At 48.3% G+C, this 20,171-nt stretch overlaps 1 protein-coding gene across 1 annotated transcript in view; it reads right to left on the bottom strand.

Moving 5' to 3' along the window:
* Positions 1-20,171, bottom strand: part of LOC141112700 (thyrotropin-releasing hormone receptor-like) — a gene marked incomplete in the record, with an annotated part of 57,902 nt that overhangs the window by 24,162 nt on the left and 13,569 nt on the right. The window contains 1 exon segment of the mRNA XM_073605708.1: positions 4,036-4,459. Within this exon segment, the coding sequence (XP_073461809.1) occupies positions 4,036-4,459 (424 nt within the window).

The raw sequence follows: 20,171 nt of genomic DNA, 5'->3' as shown, positions 1-20,171 counted from the left end.
TCATCCAAATGCTCTCTAGCAAACCTGGGCATGTACTGGCTTAAGCAGGGGGACACGTCTGGCACTGCAGGATCTGAGTCCCTGGTGGCGTAGTGTTTTACTGATGGTAGCATTTGTTAAGTTGGTCCCAGCTCTCTGCAGGTCATTCACTAGGTCCCCCCCGTTTGGTTCTGGGATTTTTGCTCACCATTCTTGTGATCATTTTGACCCCACGGGGTGACATCTTGAGTGGAGCCCCAGATCGAGGGAGATTATCAGTGGTCTTGTATGTCTTCCATTTTCTAATTATTGCTCCCACAGTTGATTTCTTCACATCAAGCTGCTTGCCTATTGCAGATTCAGTCTTCCCAGTCTTGTGCAGGTCTACAATTTTGTTTCTGGTGTCCTTCGACAGCTCTTTGGTCTTCACCATAATGGAGTTTGGAGTGTGACTGTTTGAGGTTGTAGACAGGTGTCTTTTATACTGATAACAAGTTCAAACAGGTGCCATTAATACATGTAATAAGTGGAGGACAGAGGAGCCTCTTAAAGAAGAAGATACAGGTCTGTGAGAGCCAGAAACCTTGCTTGTTTGTAGGTGACCAAATACTTATTTTCCACCATAATTTGCAAATAAATTCTTTCAAAAATCAGACAATGTGATTGTCTGGATTTGTTTCCACATCTTGTCTCTCATAGTTGAGGTATACCTATGATGACAATTACAGGCCTCTCTCATCTTTCTAAGTGGGAGAACTTGCACAATTGGTGGCTGACTAAATACTTTTTTGCCCCACTGTAGTTGTATCTTTGTTCTTAAAAACTACGGGATAATGGTGTTGTGGTAACTTGCCCAAATAAAAAAAAAAAAACATGATAATATTATTCTTGATATCACTAGAAAAAAAAAAGACTTTGAAAATTTGTTTGCAATAACTCCATCAGTATCACCAGCAAAGAGAGCTTCATTATTATCCCATTAAAGAAGAAGAGAATTGTGCGCTGCATTTGGAGATTTCATAATTTGCCGCGTCACGAATGTTAATTCTCCATTATGAACGCTAGTTTACAAGATCGACCGCTTCTGCTTCCAAGCATGCGTGTTTGTACTTTGGACTTTTGTCCGATGGACTTGCGTACACACGATCGGAAAGTCCGTCAACACACATTTGTTGGCGGAAAATTTGAGAGCATGCTAGCCAACATTTGTTGGCGGAAAGTCCGCCAACAAATGTCCGATGGAGCATACACATAGTCGGACTTTCCGCCAACAAGCTCACATCCAACATTTCCCCTCGGAAAATCAGATCGTGTGTACGCAGCATAAGTGTGCTCCCAGTTCCCGTGTCTTCTAGTGACACCAGTGTGCCCAGTGACAGTGTGCTACCAATCTCTGCGTCTTCTAGTGACTCCATGGAGATATTTGCCAGCATACCATGGATCGATAAGGTAGCGTCCAAACGGATTTTATTGCATGATCCTAACACAAAGCAGTGCAATATTTCAGAGCCACACATGTGATCACATGCCTGAGGAAGGGGCCCTGCATGGCTCTGAAATGTTGCACTGCTTTATGTTGTGATCATGCAATAAAATCTGTTTGGATGCTACCTTGTCGCTCCATGGTGTGCTCCATTGTGACTTTCTGAACCAGTTCCCAGCTGGTTGTCGCTCCAGCACCCAAATCTTTTAGAGCTTATCCAGGAACGTGTGCGATGGGAATATGGAGTATTTCTAGTGACACCAGCGTGCCCAGTGACTATTAAGTGTGCTCTCAATCTCTGTGTCTTCTATTGACACTAGTGCACCCAGTGACTCTAAGTGTACTCCCAATCCCTGTGTGTTCTAGTGACTTCAGTGGGCCCAGTAACCCCAAGTGCGCTGAGTCCCCTGTGTCTTCTAGCGAAACCAGTGCACCCAGTGACTCTAAGTGTGCTCCCAATGCCTGTGTCTTCCAGTGACTCCCACTCCTCATGACTTCCAGTGACTCCAGTGCACCCAGTAACTCTTAGCATGCTCCCAATGCCTGTGTCTTCCAGTGACTCCAGTGCACCCAGTGACTCCAAGCATTCTCTGAGTCCCTGTGTTTTCTAGTAACACCAGTGCGCTCAGTGAAACCAAATGCACTCCTAGTCCCTGTATCTTTTAGTGACACAGGTGCACCCAGTGACTCCAAGTACACTCCCAGTCTTCATGTCTTCTAATGACTCCAGTGCACCCAGTGGCTCTAAGCTAGCTCCCAGTCACTGTGTCTTCTAGTGACACAGGTGCCCCCAGCGACTCAAAGTACGCTCCCAGTCTTCATGTCTTCTAGTGACTCCAGTGACTCTAAGCATGCTCCTAGTCACTGTGTCTTCTAGTGACACGGGTGCCCCCAGCGACTCCAAGTATGCTTAAAGTCTCCATGTCTTCTAGTTATTCAAGTGCGCCCAGTGACTCCAAGAGCTTTCTAAGTCCCCATGTCTTCTAGTGACTTCAGTGCATCCAGTTACTCTAAGCATTCCCTCGGTCCCCGTGTTTATTAGGGATTCCAGTGACTCCAAGTGCTCCCTCAGTCCCCATGTTTTAAGTGATTCCAGTGTGCCTAGTGACTTCAACTGTTCTCCCAATCCTTGTATGTTCTAGGGACTCCAGTGTGCCCAGTGACTTTAAGTGCACTCCCAGTCCCTGTGTCATATACTGACTCCAGTACACCCAGTGAATCCAAGTGCATTTCCAGTGCCTGTGTCATCTAGTGTCTTCAAGTGTTTCCTGTGACACCAAGTCCACCTTTGTAGACTCCATAAAATCGAATGACTTTAAGTGTACCCTGTGCACCCTATGACTCCAAGAGCACTCTTTTGGGTCAAGTGTTTTCAAGTGTGCCCCTTTCTGCCCTGTGTCATCTAGTGACCCCAAGTGTGCAAATGTGTGCCCCGTATCTCAAAAGGTGCTCCATTTCCTGTGTCATCTAGTGTCTCCAAGTGCTCCCTGTGTGCCTTGTGACTCCAAGGGTGCCCCCCTGTGCCCCATATTATTTACTAACTTTAAGTGCGTCCCTGTGAACCCCATGTATGCCCCATGTCTCCAAATGTGCTCTGGTGCACCAGATGTCATCTAATGACTCCAAGTGTACCCTGTGCTGTGCACCTATGTTCCTCCATTGTGTTCCTGTGTGCCTGTATCTCCATGCAGACCCCAATATGCTCCTGCATCATCTGGGCAATACCTCTCTCAGTGGATTAAGATCACTGTCCCTGACAATTAGTAGGTCATATATATGAGAGGAAGCCATTGTGAGTACTAAATTTGATGGTGATGCTGATCATTTTTTTAAGGGTCCAAAGACCATTTTGTATGTTAAGCCAACATTTGCCAATATTTTCTTTTAATGTTTGGAAGCCATGGAATGGTCTGTGCTCCTATTGGGGGGAGCTCTACTCTCACTTTCTGTCCCAGGGACCTTGACGTCAAAGGCTGTCACCAGTGCAGGACATTAGAGGGAGTGTCCCCAACAGGGACATTACAGCCTTTTTAGTTCACTTATCCTTTGCATGTGTGATCTCCTGAAATGTCTGGCATAGGGCATTGCATTACCCCAAGCCTTGAAAGTTGATGGGTAGAAATAGTGGTACTTTTATGGACTTATTGGAGGGAGCCAAATTGGCATGACCAGTGAGGTCATATTCATTAGCATACAACCAGCAGGCAAAAGGTGAGGCAGTGACATTGAGCTTCTGGAATTTAGAGCTCTGAAATGTGTGTCACCCCCCCTCGTGCTGTGTGTGGGCACATGGTAATAGTATAATTATTACTTTACACTTTTTTTGGAGAGTGCAATAGTTCACTCAACCCCTGACAAAACTGTATTTCACAGTTTTGCATGGATTTGAGACAGTAAAATACTTTTCCCAAGTTCTTATTGACCCCCGTTGGAGATATTTTACCTCACTTTCTGCCCCTGTGACAGTAGGACAAAAAATGAAGGCAACAGTTGTCACCGTGACAGGAAATATTAAAAAAAACAAGTCTCTACAGGTTATTGGACCTATAACAGGTCTACAGCTCAGACCATACCTGCTTCCGGGAGGACAATGCCCCTCTGGGCCGACTGCGGTTGTTCATCTTGTTGCCATCAGCTTCTGCTGCGTTCTTCTCTTTAGAGCTTTTCTCCCTCCACCTCTCCATGGTGCTGTCAGGGTGGCTGGGGATCGGGCTAAGAAATAAGATCCTTCCGATAAGTCCATACAGGATGGTGGCCACGAATAGTGGGATCACGTAGAATATGGTAAAGTCCGTTAGGTAAATGGGCAGATACAGGTTCCGGGACACCTTGTAGCCGCACTCTACTTGTTGGGTTTTGTTCACTTGAATGTCGACCAGGAAAAACCACATCATGCAGTATATACAAGTGAACACCCAGACAATGGCGATGATGCGTTTGGCGCGGGACACAGTGCAGACTGTCTGGGCTTTCATTGGGTGGCAGATGGCGATGTATCTGTGACATAAAAAAACAAAAAAACAAAAAAAAAAACAGCATCAGAGTGTTGTACTCAAATGGCGGTACGTTTGGAGGATGCAATTGTTTATCCCGCATCTTGGACCAAGGCCCAGATGACGCTGTGTCCCGGGCTATGTTCTGGGATCACATTGTCATCTTTATTTGAGTTACTGGGCATATGCAGTAACTCAGTAAGGCATTTATTATTAAGATTGGGGGCCACCTTACCATGTCCCCTCCCCACTCTTTTCAGCAGGTATAAGGATCTTGTGACTCACTGTTCACTCAGTTACCTAGCATTGAATGCAATTCAGAGTTCTCATTTTCCTAAAATTTTGGCAAAAATCAGGAAATTTTGTCAAAATGTCTCAATTATAGCAAAATGCGTTGAAGTAAATAGTGTTTTTTGGCTTTCAAAGTATTCTCAATGCTTTTGTTTTTTTTAACTAATAAACTCTCATCTACCAGGCAAACATTGCCCAGTACATTGTTTGGGTGTTAAATGTGCCCTAGCACTTACAAATTTAAAAAAAAATCACTGGCACTGGCTCCAGGTCCCTCAGCGAGGAAGCTGCCAGGCTTAGCGAGGCATGCTGACAGGGGAGGCATCGAGGGCTGGATACGGGCAGCCAAAGGGCCGGATGTGGCCCTGGGGCCGCAGTTCGCCCAGGTCTGGTACATACCTTGGTCCAATGTACTTTAAAATCATTATGTACAGAATTTAACAGCATCGTGTCATGGGGATGCAGGGACAGGGAAGCTGGTCAGAGTTGATGGGAAGATGGATGGAGCCAAATACAGGGCAATCTTAGGAGAAAACCTGTTAGAGTCTGCAAAAGACTTGAGACTGGGGCGGAGGTTCACCTTCCAGCAGGACAACGACCCTAAACATACTGCAAGAGCTACAATGGAATGGTTTAGATCAAAGCATATCCATGTGTTGGAATGGCCCAGTCAAAGTCCAGACCTAAATCCAATTGAGAATTCAATTGGCAAGACTTGAAAATTGCTGTTCACAGACGCTCTCCATCCAATCTGACAGAGCTTGAGCTATTTTCCAAAGAAAAATGGGCAAAAATGTCATTCTCTAGATGTGCAAAGCTGGTAGAGACATCCCCAAAAAGACTTGCAGCTGTAAGGGCCCTTTCACACTGGGGCGGGGGTGGCGTTGGCGGTAAAGCGCCGCTATTGTAAGCGGCGCTTTATCGTCGGTATGCGGCCGCTAGCGGGGGCGGTTTTACCCCCCTGCTAGCGGCCGAGAAAGGGTTAAAACCACCGCAAAGCGCCTCTGCAGAGGCGCTTTGCCGGCAGTATAGCCGCGTCGTCCCATTGATTTCAATGGGCAGGAGCGGTGAAGGAGCGGTATAAAGTCCGCTCCTTCACCGCTCCGAAGATGCTGCTAACAGGACTTTTTTTCCCGTCCTGCTAGCGCACCGCTCCAGTGTGAAAGCCCTCGGGGCTTTCACACTGGAATTAAAGCAGCAGCACTTTCGGGTCGGTTTGCAGGCACTATTATTAGCGCAATAGCGCCTGCAAACCGCCTCAGTGTGAAAGGGCCCAAATTGCAGTGAAAGGGGGTTCTACAAAGTATTGACTCAGGGGGGCTGAATACAAATGCACCCCACACTTTTCACATATTTATTTGTAAATAATTTTGAAACCCATTTATCATTTTCCTTTCACTTCACAATTATGTGCCACTTTGTGTTGGTCTATCACATAAAACCCCAATAAAATACATTTATATTTTTGGAAGTAACATGACAAAATGTGGAAACTTTCAAGCGGTATGAATACTTTTTCAAGGCACTGTAAATGGTAGGTAAAACATACTTAGTGGAGATATACTGCACTATTGCTGTAAGTCCAGAAACATAAACACATGAGCTGATGTATATCTGCTACAAAGGAAAAATGTTTCTTTGTAACTAAGATATTGTCTGTGATGTGGAGATTCTAAAGAACCTTGCCTGACATTGTTTCACAGGTCTGGTCATTGACCTTACTTACAATGCTTTCAAAGCCTTCCTGCTATCAAGGTCAGAGAGAAACAGGTATTACATACAGGCCACCAACACATAAAATGAAAGCCTGACTCTAACGCAATCGATAATATTTCATGCAATTATTGCATTTGGTGTTAAATAAAGAAGCTTAAAAAGCAGTATTTTTCAACATGTGTTTTGTTTTTTTTTAACTTTGTTTTAAGAAGAATATTGAGTACAAATAAAAGGACATTCACATATCATGGATTCTGACATGGAGATAACAAAATTAACAAATTGGCATTAGTCTTCACAAAATTCCAGGGATACAAGGACATAAATCCTGAAGCATGTCATACTAAAACGAATGCATGGGTGTAGCATAAGGGGTTGCAGGGGTCCCAATCACAACCCCACCCCTAGCTCCAGGGGGCCCCTGCAGCCTCCCTGTCATATCCTCCACAAAATCCAGCTCCAATCTGCCCTAGGACCCCACAGCCACGCTCCAGTACTGGGCTTCTACTTTGCCTTCCACAGTCCACGCCCCTCTGTTCCCATTGGCTGAGGAGAAGCTGTGAGCCATTTCCTGAATGGAGAGGAGCACGAGGTGAGAACAGCCCAGGATGAGGATGTGTCTGTGCTGTGTGCCGGCAACATGGAATGGTAACCAAGCTCAGCGAGGCAAGAGGAGGAGAGTGCCATCCTGTAGCCACGATGGGACCGATGTCACTGGTGAGGTAAGACACCACTCAGTGTCTTCTAGTCACCAGCTGGGATTCTCTCTACCCACCCGGGGATGTCTACTTACCCCACTTCCATGACAACTAGGGAAAAGACACACACCTCTGGTAGGCGACCTTCCCTGCCAACACTGACAGAAAAACCTTCAGAAATTGCTAAAACATATCCTTTAACACCTCATTGGGGGGCCCCTGAAGGCAGAGGCGGCTCTAGGCTTTGTGAGGCCTTAGGCAAAATTTAGGCACGAGGCCCTACTCACACCCATAATGGGAAAAATAATTCAAGTGATAAAAATGAACTGTATAAGGAGGGTAATTGGACACAGTACAGGGGGAGCAGGAGGACACAGCACAGGGGAAGGGTAAGTGGGCACAGTACAGGAGGGTATAGTAAAGGAGGGAGCAGGAGGGCACAGCACAGGGGGAGGGTAAGTGGGCACAGTACAGGGGCCAGGGGTGAGCAGGAAGGCACAGCACAGGGGAGAGGGTAAGTGGGCACAGTACAGGGGGCAGGAGGGTACAGTACAGGGGGGGCAAGAGGGCACAGGACAGGGAGGAGGGTAAGTGGGCACAGTACAAGGGGCAGGAGGGTACAGCATGGGGGGGGTGGTAAGTGGGCACAGTACAGGAGGGTACAGTACAGGGGGGAGCAGGAGGGCACAGAATAGGGGGGGGAAGTGGGCACAGTACGGTGGCAGGAGGGTACAGTACAGGGGGAGCAGGAGGGCACAGCACAGGGAGGAGGGTAAGTAGGCACAGTACAGGGGGCAGGAGCGTACAGCACTGGGGGAGGGTAAGTGGGCACAGTACAGGGGGCAGGAGGGCACAGCACAGGGGGAGGGTAAGTGGGCACAGTACGGGGGCAGGAGGGTACAGTACAGGGGGAGCAGGAGGGCACAGCACAGGGAGGAGGGTAAGTGGGCACAGTACAGGGGGCAGGAGGGCACAGCACAGGGGGAGGGTAAGTGGGCACAGTACAGGGGACAGGAGGGTATAGTACAGGGGGAGCAGGAAGGCACATCACAGGGGGAGGGTAAGTGGGCACAGCACAGGGGGCAGGAGGGCACAGCACAGGGGGAGGGTAAGTGGGCACAGCACAGGGGGAGGGTAAAGGGAAACAGTACAGGGGACAGGAGGGTACAGTACAGGGGGGAGCAGGAAGGCACAGTACGGGGAAGGAGGGTACAGTACAGGGGGAGCAGGAGGGCACAGTACAGGGAGGAGGGTAAGTGGGCACAGTACAGGGGCATGAGGGTACAGTACAGGGGGAGCAGGAAGGCACAGCACAGGGCGGAGGGTAAGTGGGCACAGCACAGGGGGAGGGTAAAGGGGCACAGTACAGGGGGCAGGAGGGCACAGCACAGGGGGCAGGAGGGCACAGCACAGGGGGGCAGGTACGTGGGCACAGTACAGGGGGCAGGAGGGTACAGTACAGGGGGAAGGTGAGTGGGCACAGTACAGGGGGGGAGGAGGGCACAGCACAGGGGGAGGGTAAGTGGGCACAGTACAGGGGGGGAGGAGGGCACAGCACAGGGGGAGGGTAAGTGGGCACAGTACAGGGGGCAGGAGGGCACAGCACAGGGGAAGGGTAAGTGGGCACAGTACAGGGGGCAGGAGGGCACAGCACAGGGGAAGGGGAAGTGGGCACAGTACAGGGGGCAGGAGGGTACAGTATAGGGGGAGGGTGAGTGGGCACAGCACAGGGGGAGGGTAAGTGGACACAGTACAGGGGGCAGGAGGGTACAGTACAGGGGGAGGGTGAGTGGGCACAGCAGAGGGGGGGAGGGTAAGTGGGCATAGTACCGGGGCAGGAGGGAACAATACGGGGGGGAGAGTAAGTGGGCACAGGCCAAGAGAGTAAAGTAAAGTTAAGGAGGGAGCAGGAGGGCACAGCACAGAAGGAGGATAAGTGGGCAAGGTGCAGGGGGAGCCGAAGTAAAGAAGGATACCCCTTACATCAGAGTGCCCCCCCTAGAGACCCCCAGAGATCATGGAGACCCCCTTATAGCAGCACCCCCTGCCCTCTTTAAGATCTCCATTTATATTGCCTTACCGGCAGGAATCAGGTGCCGCTGCAAGCAAGGTGTGAGAGCCGAAGTTGGGGGGTGGAGCTGAGAGGTGGAGCGGTTCTACAGATTTCTCCTCACTGTGTATACAGCGGCAGATGCAAAAAGGGTCACCAAGGCGGGCGGGGAGAGAGGCGCCGGGTGGAGCAACCAGAGATCGATGGCACAGCAAAGAATCCTCATTGAGTGGAGCGCAGTGCCGGAAGTTTGGGACTTGGTCTGACACTGGCTTCATCCCCCGATGGGTCAGCGGGGCAGACAGGAGAAGTGAGCGGAAGGAGGAGGAGCAGCAGCATTAGCAGCTCTCTCTCCTCTCCTGCTTGTGAGGGGAGGATGTGTCAGCGCTGGCTCTGAGCGGCTCTCCCTGGCTGTGATCCGGAGCTGTCAGTGAGCTCCGATCACCCGGTAAACAGCCTGCTATGTCTCCATGTAGAGGTAAGCGTATTCAGCACTGTGCTGATAGCGGGGGGATCCTCCATCAAAACAGATCTTTAATTAGGCAAACTAGGCGGCTGCGAGGCCCCTGTGAGCGCGGGGCCTTAGGCGACCACCTCATTTGCCTAATTAGAGAGCCGCCTCTGCCTGAAGGGCTGCAGGCTCCAGATTTTGTCACATGGCTTTGCCCTCCCAGATCTAAGTTGCCCCCCCCCAAAGCCCCCTGACCACCCCCTCCACCCTGTTTGCTATGCCCAGCTGCTGAGCTCCTTTCCCATTACAGCACTCTATACTGCTCCTCCTCCGCCAGGGGCGGATCCAGAGTCTAGTCTCGGGAGGGGCACTGCCAGAAAATATATTTTTTTGGGGTACATCTATCGGGGAAATGGCTGGTGTTGGCGCTTCAATCATCACGGCACCATGGTTGTTATGGTGTCAGGATGATTGAAGCGCATTATTACTATTATTACATTGTTATAAAAAATTAAATAACTCACCATAATGCAGAATCAGTGGGAGCCCCGAGTGTGTCACTTGCCACGTCACCTGTCACCAGATGCAGATTGTCACTTGCCACGTTGCCTGCCACATGTTGCGGATTGTCACTTGCCACGTTGCCTGTCACCAGATGCAGATTGTCACTTGCCACGTCGCCTGTCACCAGATGAAGATTGTCACTTGCCACGTCGCCTGCCACGTTGCGGATTGTCACTTGCCAGGTTGCCTGCCACATGTTGCGGATTGTCACTTGCCACGTCACCTGTCACCAGATGCAGATTGTCACTTGCCACGTCGCCTGTCACCAGATGGAGATTGTCACTTGCCACGTCGCCTGCCACATGTTGCGGATTGTCACTTGCCACGTCGCCTGTCACCAGATGAAGATTGTCACTTGCCACCTGCTAAGGTGGTCTCTTGTGTCCCTGAGACAGGCAGCAGAGAGATGATGTAATCTCTCTGCTGCCGTAGCTGCCTGCATGGTGGAGGGGAACTGCAGGGATGCAGGGCGGGCGCCGGGCAGTGAGAGATGATGTCATCTCTCTGCTCCCCCGCCCGCCGGCTCCCTGATTGGCCAGCAGCCTGCCCTCTCTCACTATGGAGCCGCCCGGCGGCTCTCTCACCCACGGAGCCACTCAGCGGCTCTCTCACTGACTCACGGAGCCGCCCGGCGGCTCTCTCACTCACGGAGCCGCTCGGCGGCTCTCTCACTGACTCACGGAGCCGCCCGGCGGCTCTCTCACTCACGGAGCCGCCCGGCGGCTCTCTCACTCACGGAGCCGCCCGGCGTCTCTCTCACTCACGGAGCCGCCCGGCGGCTCTTTCACTCATGGAGCCGCCCAGCGGCTCTCTAACTTACGGAGCCACCCGCCGGCGGGCTCTGTCACAGACTGTCACCCGCATTTCTCGGAGGGGGCAGTTGCCCCGTTGCCCCCCCCCTGGATCCTGTCCTCCGCAGGGCTGAAATCACATTCCTTTACAACACAGCCAGTCAGCCACGATCTTCACAGGGTGTATCTGCCTACTGCAACTACACTGCCCTTCTGACCAGAGAATTTCACAGGTCAGAACGGCAACATAAAAACCAGATACACCCTGTGAAGACTGACAGACTGTGTGTAAAGGAATGTGATTTCAGCCCTGTGCAGCGTGTGTGTGTGTTTGGGGGGGGGGGGGGGGGCTGTATACAGTGCTGGAATGGGAAAGGAGCTCTGCCAAGTGACCTGCCAGGGGTCCCTGTCCTCTGATTCTCCAGCGGTGATTCCTGTCCTCTGATTCTCCAGCAGTGATCCCTGTCCTCTGATTCTCCAGCAGTGATCCCTGTCCTCTGATTCTCCAGCAGTGATCCCTGTCCTCTGATTCTCCAGCAGTGATCCCTGTCCTCTGATTCTCCAGCAGTGATCCCTGTCCTCTGATTCTCCAGCGGTGATCCCTGTCCTCTGATTCTCCAGTGGTGATTCCTGTCCTCTGATTCTCCAGCAGTGATCCCTGTCCTCTGATTCTCCAGTGGTGATTCCTGTCCTCTGATTCTCCAGCGGTGATCCCTGTCCTCTGATTCTCCAGCGGTGATCCCTGTCCTCTGATTCTCCAGCGGTGATTCCTGTCCTCTGATTCTCCAGCGGTGATCCCTGTCCTCTGATTCTCCAGCAGTGATCCCTGTCCTCTGATTCTCCAGCGGTGATCCCTGTCCTCTGATTCTCCAGCAGTGATCCCTGTCCTCTGATTCTCCAGCGGTGATCCCTGTCCTCTGATTCTCCAGTGGTGATTCCTGTCCTCTGATTCTCCAGCGGTGATCCCTGTCCTCTGATTCTCCAGCGGTGATCCCTGTCCTCTGATTCTCCAGCGGTGATCCCTGTCCTCTGATTCTCCAGCGGTGATCCCTGTCCTCTAATGTAAAGAGGAACTCTGGGAACTCAAAACTCTTAACCCACTTTGAGTATCTTGGCGTGCGGTGGATGTATCTGCACGCACGTTGGAAGTAGTGGAGGGGGGGAGGCCCAGCTCAACTCTTGCATCGGAGCCCACAAGCTTAAAGCTACACCTCTCAGTGAATGTATACATGGATTGTACAGGTATAGTAGAAGAAAAGAACAAAGCTTCAACAAAACAAGAGCAAACAGCTCAACGGTACTTGAACTAAGAGAACAATACCAATATGCTCACCCATGGCCTTAATAAATATATATAAATCAAAAGAAAATAGTGTGTATCTGATTGACTACATTGCTCATAGCATCAACACATCTCAAACATGGCCATGGATCATCATCTGTATACGGGATAGAATTGAATTAGAATGTAGAGGTAGTCTAAGGAGAAGAGTCAGGGATTAAAGAGAGGAGGGAGTTGCTAGTGTCTTGGGTGTCTAGCTTTTTGTTAAATGAAGAACAAAGTGAAGAACACCATCATGACGCAAGGTTGCCAGCCTCCCAAAGTGAAATTTACTGACAGAACGCCAAAAATTTACTGAGAACACCAACTTTTAATGACACAACACATGAAATTTACTGACAGAGCCAAATGATTTACTGACTCTTCAAAAATGAGCCGAAATGACCGCCTTCAGTGCAAATATTAATATTTAAGCTACAAACATGTAACTAGTGCTTAAGGTATAGCAAAAGGCAAAAAACATATTTCACCTTTTTTTCATGAAGGTCAGGTTAATATAACCTAGAACAGAGTTCCTCCTTACATCAGAGCCTGCAGGGTTTCCATTTACAGTGCAAGGGTGAACTCTGCGGATCCTGATGTAAAAGGTAACATTGTGGACTCTAATGTAAAGGAGAACTATGAGGACTCTGGTGTAAGGGGGGATGCTGCTGACTTTGGTGTAAAGGGAAACACAGATGTAAGGGGGTCTCTGAGCAACCAGAGCCCCCCTCCCTTTACACAAGAGTGCACAGAGTTCCCCTTTACTTCACAGTCCACAGAGTTCTCCCTTACATCAGAGTCCATAGATTTTCCCTTTACATCAGAGTCCACAGGATTTTCCCTTTGAGTGTAGGGGAACACAGTGGACCCTAATGTAAATGGTAACATGGTGGATGTTGATGTAAAGGGGAATAAATGGGATAAAACATAGGTGAATGTACATGTATTGCAGAGATATGCCGAACATGTGTTCTTTTTATCTTTTGTCCAGACATATACTTATACCCAAAAATTTGCCCATTTAAGTTTGCCCATTATGTTCCACTGCAGCTCTCCTGTAAACAGTGAAATATTGCTGAGATGATTTACACTTGCCGTTTGTATAACTAATTCCCCGTACACTTGTACTTCACACACAGATAGGTCATAACCAAAAATTCATGCTGAGAAATTGCATAAGCTTATTTAATAACACAATATCCAATTTATGAATGTGTTTCCCACAGTCACAAGTCAGGCATTTCCAAATTAACAGTTGGGAGCTGAAAGCTTAAATGTGATTGTGGCTACAGGAAACATACTGGTCTGACTCTCCCCTCCTCCTCCCCAGCAGCCTGGCATTGTGGGCACAGAGCAGCATGAGGCACTTGCTGTGAAGGGATCAGCTACTATCACAGTGGGGCTGGGTTGGGGGAGACAGCGGGGACCCAGGCCCCAGCACAAGCCAGCACAACAGCGGCAGCACCCCCAGCGGAAGTGAAGCTGTGTCAGCAGGGAGAGGCAGAGGACAGATCACTCCACCAATACAGGGCTGCAGCCGGGACTAGAGGAGCAGTATCGGCAAATGTGGCCGACTGTTTCTTCCACGGCTGGTGCCTGCCCAACTCTCCCAGTGTCTTTTGGCAGAGGTGCCAGTCAGCACTCCGCCAAAAGGCCCTGATTTTTACTGACAGGTAATATTTGTTACAGACATTTATGGACAGTTGTAAAAATCACAGAATTTTACAAACTGTAAATTTACTGGCGGTTGACAACACTGTCATGACTGATGGACTTTTAAGGAGACTCTCCTGTGTCCTGCCAAGTGGAAATCTACGTCATTCTTTCTATATCTGGGTTATGGGACGTTTGTGTTCTGGGCACAGCCATTAAAATGGGTTATTGGTGTTTTTGTCACTGCCTGAGATTAAGGCTTGAAGTTGAAAGTGTCAATTGAGCCAAATGACTCAACACACATGAGAATCCAGGGAAGAACCTACAGAGGTATGTGCTGCACTATGGTAAATGAATTCGGACTGCAGTGTCATACTGCTATGTGTATGAGTTTCTTTGTGGGCACATAAAGGAACATCTCACCCAACCAAGAGAGGATGCCTAATGCCCCGTATACACGGTCGGACATTGATCGGACATTCCGACAACAAAATCCTAGGATTTTTTCCGACGGATGTTGGCTCAAACTTGTCTTGCATACACACAGTCGCACAAAGTTGTCGGAAAATCCGATCATTCTGAACGCGGTGACGTAAAACACGTACGTCGGGACTATAAACTGGGCAGTGGGCAATAGCTTTCATCTCTTTATTTATTCTGAGCATGCGTGGCACTTTGTCCATCGGATTTGTGTACACACGATCGGAATTTCCGACAACGGATTTTGTTGTCGGAAAATTTTATAGCAAGCTCTCAAACTTTGTGTGTCGGAAAATCCAATGGAAAATGTGTGATGGAGCCTACAGACGGTCGGAATTTCCGACAAGGTCCTATCACACATTTTCCGTCGGAAAATCCGACCATGTGTACGGGGCATAACTGTGGTTAGTGCCAAGAACCTTCTAAGTGTGGGTTATGGTGAACCTTCCCGTGACCTCTACCAGGCTACTAAACAGAATGACTGAGGAATCCTAGATTGCTGCCAGTTCAAGTATATGTAAAGCATTTTTTTAGTTTTAGATAAAGTAGTGAATGGTTAAAGCTGCTGAAACTTGTTTTTGCTATCTGTGTCCCAATGGGGTCCTTTCTCAGTTCTCAACAGGATGTGAAAAGAGATTTCTACAAAGTCAGTGTTACCTTTGGGAGATTTTCCATCTAAATTCTTGACCTAGTAACAACTCATAATTTCATATTTTCCCTCACATTCAGTCCTGCCACCCCCAATATGAATAATGGATAGATTCATGCAAAGCATGAATCTATCAACAGCCCCTGCAGCCACCCCATATTCATGCGTCTGGCCCCTTTCAGGACGCAGGGCGCCTCAATTACAGTGGCGGGTGTTTTTGTTGATGCACCTGATTAGAGCCATAGGCTCTAATAGGCTTCAAAATAGGGTAGGCTCGGAGTGCAGAGCATTGCGCCATGAGCCCACCCAAGTGTTACAACAGCAAATTAATATTCGCTGTTGTAACACTAATCCTCAATCCTGCCTTAAAAGAGAAGACTCCCAAATGGCCGCCGAGGAGTAGGGAGGAAACGGAAGCCGCCGATGCCCGTGGAGAGCAGAGGAAGGGAAAGCTGTTGCAAGGGAAGCCACCGGTGAAGAGCTGCACTAGACCTGCCGACCGACCCTCAAAAAATTACCACTGGCCACCACTATTCAACACTGAATGTAGGTAATGGCAAGGGGTACTGGGGTATGCTGGATGTCAACAGCACCATCTGCATATCGTTTGTTGGAAACAAGACCACCTTGGGCATCCAGTGCCCCCTCAAGCAATGAAACACTAACAACAATTTTAGCTATAGACAAGGGCGTTGCTAGGGGGTGTCTTTTGGGGCTATAGCCCCGAATCTGAGGCCAATAGCCCCGAGTCTCTGCAGGGGTCCCCAAGGGGAGGGGAGGCTCTCTGGGGACCCTTATGTAAGTGGGGGGCTCTCTGGGGACCCTGATGTAAGGGAGAGGCTCTCTGGGGACCCTGATTTTAAGACCTAGGCTCTCTAGGGACCCAGATTTAAGGGGGAGGCTCTCTGGGGACCCTAATGTAAGATGGCCTCTCTGGGAACCCTGATGTAAGTGGGGGGGCCCTCTGGGTACCCTGATGGAAGGGGGAGGCTCTCTGAGGACTCTGATGTAAGGAGGAGGCTCTCTAGGGACCTTGATGTAAGGTGATGTAAGGGGGGGGGGGGCTCTCTGGGGACCCTGATGTAAGTGGGGGGCTCTCTGGGAATATATATATACCCACACGTATATTACTGTACATACATGTGTATGCCCACCCAAGCGTATGACTTTCTTTACTACGCTGCTATGGGCTGTAGCCCCAGATCTTTTGTAGACCTAGCAACGCCCCTGGCTATAGATACACTTTAACTGAACCATTTTCAACCAGGGTTTCCTGGAGCAGTAGGGTTCTTTCAAAGGTTGCTAGGGGTTCCATGAGCTCTGGCTGATTGACTTCTCATTTGATGGTGCTTGGATAGTTCTAAGGCCAATGCTGCTTGTCAAGCGAGACACCAATGGTCTTTTTAGCTATCTGTAAGGGTTACCTTCTGATCACCTCTGTAAGGGGTTGGGGGTTGGGGGCTGGGGGGGGAGGGGGGGCATTTCTTTCCCCTGGCCATCAATTTAAGGGATATTTTCTCCCTAACGCCAAATGAATTGCTTTTAGGAAGGGTTGTTTGAGGCCTAAAAAGTATTTCAAGGTTTCCTCTATGGTAAAAAGGTTGAGTAACCGCAACCTAACGTAAAGTCTGCCCTTAAACCCAACTCAATCCCATAATCCTAAATTTTAACCTCATAATTATTTCAATGAAAACAAGGTCCTAACTATTCTTTACTGCATTAAAAATAAAAATGCCTTTAGATACTCTTTAACTACCAAAAGCCTAAGAGGCGATACTACTTACTTTACAGCTAAGAGTCGCATGCATCCTAATTAAGGGACGTATTGAACTTCTGGAGCCAATTAATTTTAACAGATGGACTGACTTAGATGAATGCAGAAAAAAAAGAGTTTGCGCTTAGTCAAAGTAGCATAGATATGGGATTTGGTGGTGCTACAGAAGAAGGATCATTGGTGAACTATAATATGTCTCTGATGTTAAATGCTGTACACTTGTTTCCTCATAAATGACCCAGCAAGAGATACCCATTGAAGTTACATTTATAGCCCAGCAATACCACTGTACCTGTGAATCATTTAAGAGATAAGGACAATGCAACGTACATTTATGAAAAAAGAACTTCATCCAAAACAAATGTCATCAGCTAACTTACCTTAAAACTCAAAACTATGGTAAATGTGAGTTACAGAAGTCCCTGTACTGAAATCTAAAACCTCAGCATCTCTGGTTCTTACACTAAATACCACTAATAAATTTGGATTGGGCTACTTTTGGTTCCGATCGCATAGTCTTCAATGGTTTGTGAGGTCCTAAGCATTCGCAAGAACTCTTCCGTCCCATGGAAGTTTCCAGGTTTTAGTAGTCTCTCATCCAAACAGTGAAATCACACATAAAACGTAGAGTGAGATAAATAGATATTCCTGTGGCCAAGTTATTATAGAATTATTACTCAACGGAAACTGTTTTGTAATCTTAGCAACCATCGCAACATCACATATGTTATCCACCAAACTAGATTAGAAGGGCTAATTCACAGATGTGCTTGAAAACACATTAATGTGCATTGTGTTGCTGTCATTGTCTTGCCTTCTTGGATAAATTTCATTGTTTTTTTCCAGTATCCCATGTGATTTCATTGAATGCAAGTTAATGCACAAAAAATTGGCACTTTTGTAATAAATCCTTTTGCAACAAGCTGGTGGGAATAGTGCAAATGAAAAAACGTGGATTTCCTCATGCCCAATGCAAGCTGCTCACCAACTGCCCTGCCAATACATACTGCTCACCGACTACCATGCCACTACTGTACATATTGCTCACTGCCTGTCCTGCCACTAAATACTGCTCATTGCCTGCCCTGCCACTACATACTGCTCATTGACTACCTTGCCACTACATACTGCTCATTGACTGCCCTGCCAATACATACTGCTCAATGATTGCTCTGCCAATGCATACTGCTCAATGACTGCTCTGCCAATACATGCTGCTCAATGACTGCCCTGCCACTACATACTGCTCACTGATCAACCTGCCAATACATACTGCTCATTGACTGCCCTGCCAATACATACTGCTCATTGACTGCCCTGCCACTACATACTGCTCATTGACTGCCCTGCCAATACATACTGCTCACTGTCTGCCCTGCCACTACTGTACATATTGCTCACTGCCTGCCCTGCCAATATGTACTGCTCACTGCCTGTCCTGCCAATACATACTGCTCACTGCCTGCCCTGCCGCTACATACTGCTCATTGACTGGCCTGCCACTACATACTGCTCATTGACTGCCTTGCCACTACATTCTGCTCATTGACTGCCCTGCCAATACATACTGCTCAATGACTGCTCTGCCAATACATACTGATCATTGACTGCCTTGCCACTACATATTGCTCATTGATTGCCCTGCCAATACATACTGCTCAATGACTGCTCTGCCAATACATACTGCTCATTGACTGCCTTGCCACTACATACTGCTCATTGACTGCCCTGCCAATACATACTGCTCATTGACTGCCTTGCCACTACATTCTGCTCATTGACTGCCCTGCCAACACATACTGCTCATTGACTGCCCTGCCAATACATACTGCTCATTGACTGCCCTGCCACTACATACTGCTCATTGACAGCCTTGCCACTACATACTGCTCAATGACTGCTCTGCCAATACATACTGCTCATTGACTGCCTTGCCACTACATACTGCTCATTGACTGCCCTGCCAATACATACTGCTCATTGACTGCCCTGCCACTACATACTGCTCATTGACTGCCTTGCCACTACATACTGCTCATTGACTGCCTTGCCACTACATACTGCTCAATGACTGCTCTACCAATACATACTGCTCAATGACTGCTCTGCCATACATACTGCTCAATGACTGCCCTGCCAATACATACTGCTCGTTGACTGCCCTGCCACTACATACTGCTCATTGACTGCCTTGCCAATACATACTGCTCATTGACTGCCTTGCCACTACATACTGCTCAATGACTGCTCTGCCAATACATACTGCTCATTGACTGCCTTGCCACTACATATTGCTCATTGACTGCCCTGCCAATACATACTGCTCAATGACTGCTCTGCCAATACATACTGCTCATTGACTGCCTTGCCACTACATACTGCTCATTGACTGCCCTGCCAATACATACTGCTCATTGACTGCCCTGCCACTACATACTGCTCATTGGACTGCCTTGCCACTACATACTGCTCAATGACTGCTCTACCAATACATACTGCTCAATGACTGCTCTGCCGAATACATACTGCTCGTTGACTGCCCTGCCACTACATACTGCTCATTGACTGCCCTGCCAATACATACTGCTCAATGACTGCTCTGCCACTACATACTGCTCAATGACTGCCCTGCCACTACATACTTGTAGCGCCCTGGTGTTTAGGCAGGGTTGCTCTTAAATTTACCTGCAGGTATAGCTACCTTGGTCTATTGTAAGGGATCAATTGATTTCACTTTAAGTCTGTACTTGCTGCACTTTTCTCTTCTGCTGCTAGGTGGCGGGTACTTGGCGGCATTAGATATGAGAAGGGCACTGCAAGGTCAGATTATGAGTATATGGGGTATCTCAGCCAATGGGCAGGGGTTTTCACAGTTCTGCACTGCCATTTCTTAGTGCCCTGCCCTGCCCTGCATATTGCTCATTGCACTTTTTTTTTTTTTACCATTTTTTAATGGAAAGTTTTCAGAAAACAGAATTCACAAACATGTAAAAAAAGGTAAGTAGGACATTGTCCATCTTTGTCATTAGAAGGTTGGATAAATGCATGTATGACTTAATATATTCAATACAGACAGTGCAAGAAGAGTGTAATAAAACTGTATTAACAGTGGTTTATGGTAGATCCACAACAAACTGATGGTATTGGTCATGTCACCAGTATAACCGGACAACCCCTATTGGGAGCAAACTGTGTCCGGGTGGGGGCATAGTCAGTAATAGCTTTTAAGTATGGTTCTTTTGCACTTTTTTATGTACTTCTCAGCAATGACACTA

This window comes from Aquarana catesbeiana, linkage group LG11, assembly GCF_042186555.1.
Source record: "Aquarana catesbeiana isolate 2022-GZ linkage group LG11, ASM4218655v1, whole genome shotgun sequence".
Lineage (NCBI taxonomy): Eukaryota > Metazoa > Chordata > Amphibia > Anura > Ranidae > Aquarana > Aquarana catesbeiana.
Note: the sequence above shows the minus strand (reverse complement) of the source record. Positions and strands in the feature narration are given on the sequence as shown.